The sequence below is a fragment of the Bidens hawaiensis genome, unplaced genomic scaffold (genome assembly GCF_021521415.1).
Source record: "Bidens hawaiensis isolate Kalapana, Puna unplaced genomic scaffold, B.hawaiensis_p1.1 tig00001087_1, whole genome shotgun sequence".
NCBI lineage: Eukaryota > Viridiplantae > Streptophyta > Magnoliopsida > Asterales > Asteraceae > Bidens > Bidens hawaiensis.
In genome coordinates, this window is record NW_027491062.1 from 3,457,261 (window position 1) to 3,460,505 (window position 3,245).

A 3,245-nucleotide genomic window follows, 5' to 3' on the forward strand; every position below is an offset into this window, starting at 1 on the left:
TGTTGAGAACAAAGTTGCAAGTGCAGTCCAATCTAATAGATTGGATGGCACTAGAGGCGAGGAAAAAAAGCTCCAGAAACAGGTTTGAAACCGAACCAAACTGCTGGTTTGATATCGGTTTGAGAACTCCTCCAAAACCGATTTGGTAATTGGAACAAGTTAAAATCGGATTCAAACCAAACTGATCATTTTCCACTTGGAAAGCGTTTTTTTGGCAAAAACCAGGTTTGGCCATCATTGATCGAACATTCGAACCCAAATCGGTTTCGCCTTTCGTGCACCTCTATTGTATGCATTGTGACAAGGCCGGCGATGATTGTATGATCGAATCTATTAGCCTAACAAAACTCAAATTTTGTATGATTGTAATATTTAACCGAAACAAAGTGATCAACAAAAATCATAATCAACCCAATAAAAGAAGATTATTGGCCCAACACTGTAAATTCTGTCCGGTCATTGATCGAACATTCGAACACAAATCGGTTTCGCCTTTCGTGCACCTCTATTGTATGCATTGTGACAAGGCCGGCGATGATTGTATGATCGAATCTATTAGCCTAACAAAACTCAAATTTTGTATGATTGTAATATTTAACCGAAACAAAGTGATCAACAAAAATCATAATCAACCCAATAAAAGAAGATTATTGGCCCAACACTGTAAATTCTGTCCGGTCCAGGCACACGACCAACATAGGAAAGGCCGATACCGACTGACCATACATCAGTCTGGCCTTCGGTTTGCTTTTTCAAATGTATAATCTTTGGTGAATTTATGTTCATAACACCCATCACAATCAACATACAATATGACACAAGAATAAGGGGTTGTTTGTTTACATCTGAATTCAGATGTAAACATTTACATCTGAATCATTCAGACTTCAGACTGTTTGGTTCCAAATAAAAAACATTTGAATGGTTAAAATTAGGTCTGAATCATTCAGACTTATTATTACTGAATGGGACAGAGGCTCATTCAGACCTGACTCATTTAGATCTGAATGAACCAAACAGCCCAATTAGAACTAAATTGTGATATTTAAATACCCATCACAATCAACATAAGATGGATTAGTTAACATACACCCGAACCGCTACATATGGAGTATAGAATAAGTTGGTGTTCTATACTCTAATTCAAGTGGAGCTCTTATATGTCTGAAATAGTGAAACGGTGGCTCAAATTTGGAAACACAAGAACCAATTTAAAGATAAAACTATTCCACAATAGTATACATTCAACAACCTTAGCCAACATTTAATCTTTACACTACAATATAGAACACATATATATACCATCAGCAACCCTTGTGGATCCCAACAGTGGCTGTGCACTAACCTGACTAACTGGATGTAGCCTTGGATATCATAGGGACTCCATGATGGGAAGCAAGCAATAATTCGTTCATTCGAGCAATCTGATGCAGTAACTGATGAATTCTCTGCAAACCCAATATTAAAATAGTCAAAAATATAGATATTCTCAGTTCGAACGAAATACAAGGCGCATAATAGCCAAAACCGACGTTTTATAGATCAGTTTAGAGCACATAACATCTAGAGGTGTGCAAGAAACCGAAAAAACCGATCCGGGACCCAAAAAACTGAACTGAAACAAAACCAACGGTTTGGTTTTATGTTTTTGTAAAAACCGACTTACGATTCGGTTTTGGTTTTACATGTAATAAAACCCGAACCGAAACAAAAACCAACGGTTTGGTTTTATGTTTTTGTAAAAACCGAACCAAATTTCTAGTTTTTTATCTTTTTACTTTTTTATTTAAAGCAATTTACAAGAACTTGATAAATATGTAACTCAAATGTCTTTTGGCCAAATGTATAATAATAGTCACTTAGTTACTAAATCAACAAAATTATATGTACCTAAATACACTATTTTTGGTCTAACTTTTTTTCAAGCTCAAAAAGCAAAAACCGAAATCAAACCGAAACCAAAACAAATACTGAAAAAACCAAACGGTTTCAAAAATCTTCGGTTTTTGGTTTGGTTTTAGCTCAAAACCGCACCGAAATGCACCACGCACACTCCCTAATAACAGTTGGTGCGCAGTTTTACAGATTGCATTCTATCTGAATAAAACGTTGTTATTTCTGCTAGACATTTTATCAAACAGTTGGTGTGCAATCTATAACCCATTTCAAAAACCAAAAAAATTATAAAACCAAACCTCATCTTTCTCCTTAATAACAGCCAGAAGCTCATCAACAGCCTCCACACGTGACCGCAGCCGCTGCCGCCGTCGCCGGAGCCTCAAGTACCACAAAAACACCACCACCGTCGACCCAATCATCGGAAAATTCATTCTGTTCCAGATGCTCGAAAGAATTCCGGTTAACTTGAACCGCAAAAACCACCACTTCACCGGAAGCCCAATTGCCGGCGGTTTCAATGTTACAACCGGTGGTGAGGGTTTGACTTTGACTGGGTCGACATGGGTGTCCGGGACATCGAACTGATGGTGAAGGTTAAGGCCTTCGTGGTTGGTCGGAGGGAATACGACGGTGGTCGTTGACCATGGTCTTTGGCCGGAAGTTGGATCGGGTAATGATTGGGTGGGAAATGAAGGTAGGTGGATTCTTTCCCTAGCAATTAATGTGTTTGTGTTTGGGGATAAAATATTATTATTATTATTATCTTTTGGTTGTTGGTCTTCTTCTTCCTCCGCCATTGTTGGATGGAGGAAGGTGTTCCCGGAGTTTGTGATGATACTGTAATCTGAAACTGAGGCTGTAAATTGTAATGGATGGAAATTATATTATTATAGTGTTTATGCTATAGGTATAGTTCATTTTCGGTCCTTTGACCTTTTAAAACCAAATATTTATCTATTATAGGTATGGCAATTGTGACCCACACAAGTTATTTTGGGACATAATTGAATCGAACATTGTTCGTGTTCGTCCGTTAAACTTTTGTCTGATAAACGGATGGTTTACGAACACTTTACCGAACGAAAATTCGTGTTTGTGCCCCTTCATTAAAGAATTGAGCTTTTCCGCATATGTTTGTGTCCGTTAGTTAGTATTGTAAACAGACACTAACGTGCATTAAGAAACCGAACACTAACACAAACTAAGACAAACAAACACCAATGGACATCAATGAATGATAATGGACAAACATAAGCATATTAAAATACTTATCATAAATAATAATGAACATTACACAACATGATAGCCAAAAATACTTCAAACTTAACATAGTAACCAAACATATA

General features: G+C 37.2%; 1 protein-coding gene across 1 annotated transcript; it reads right to left on the reverse strand.

Moving 5' to 3' along the window:
• Nucleotides 1–1,190: 1,190 nt before the first annotated feature.
• LOC143558747 (uncharacterized) lies at nucleotides 1,191–2,726 on the reverse strand. The gene is made up of 2 exons (XM_077047525.1): nucleotides 2,196–2,726; nucleotides 1,191–1,448 (listed from the first exon to the last, which is right to left on the reverse strand). Exons 1-2 carry the CDS (start codon nucleotides 2,694–2,696, stop codon nucleotides 1,350–1,352), a joined length of 600 nt encoding a protein of 199 aa, XP_076903640.1. The 5' UTR covers nucleotides 2,697–2,726; the 3' UTR covers nucleotides 1,191–1,349.
• Nucleotides 2,727–3,245: the final 519 nt, after the last annotated feature.

Excerpts from the sequence above, each read along its gene's own strand:
- LOC143558747 (XM_077047525.1), bottom strand. The coding sequence starts at position 2,696 with ATGGCGGAGGAAGAAGAAGACCAACAACCAAAAGATAATAATAATAAT. Across the intron at positions 1,449-2,195 it reads TTATTAAGGAGAAAGATGAG|AGAATTCATCAGTTACTGCA; the intron begins GTTTGGTTTTAT and ends TTGGGTTTGCAG.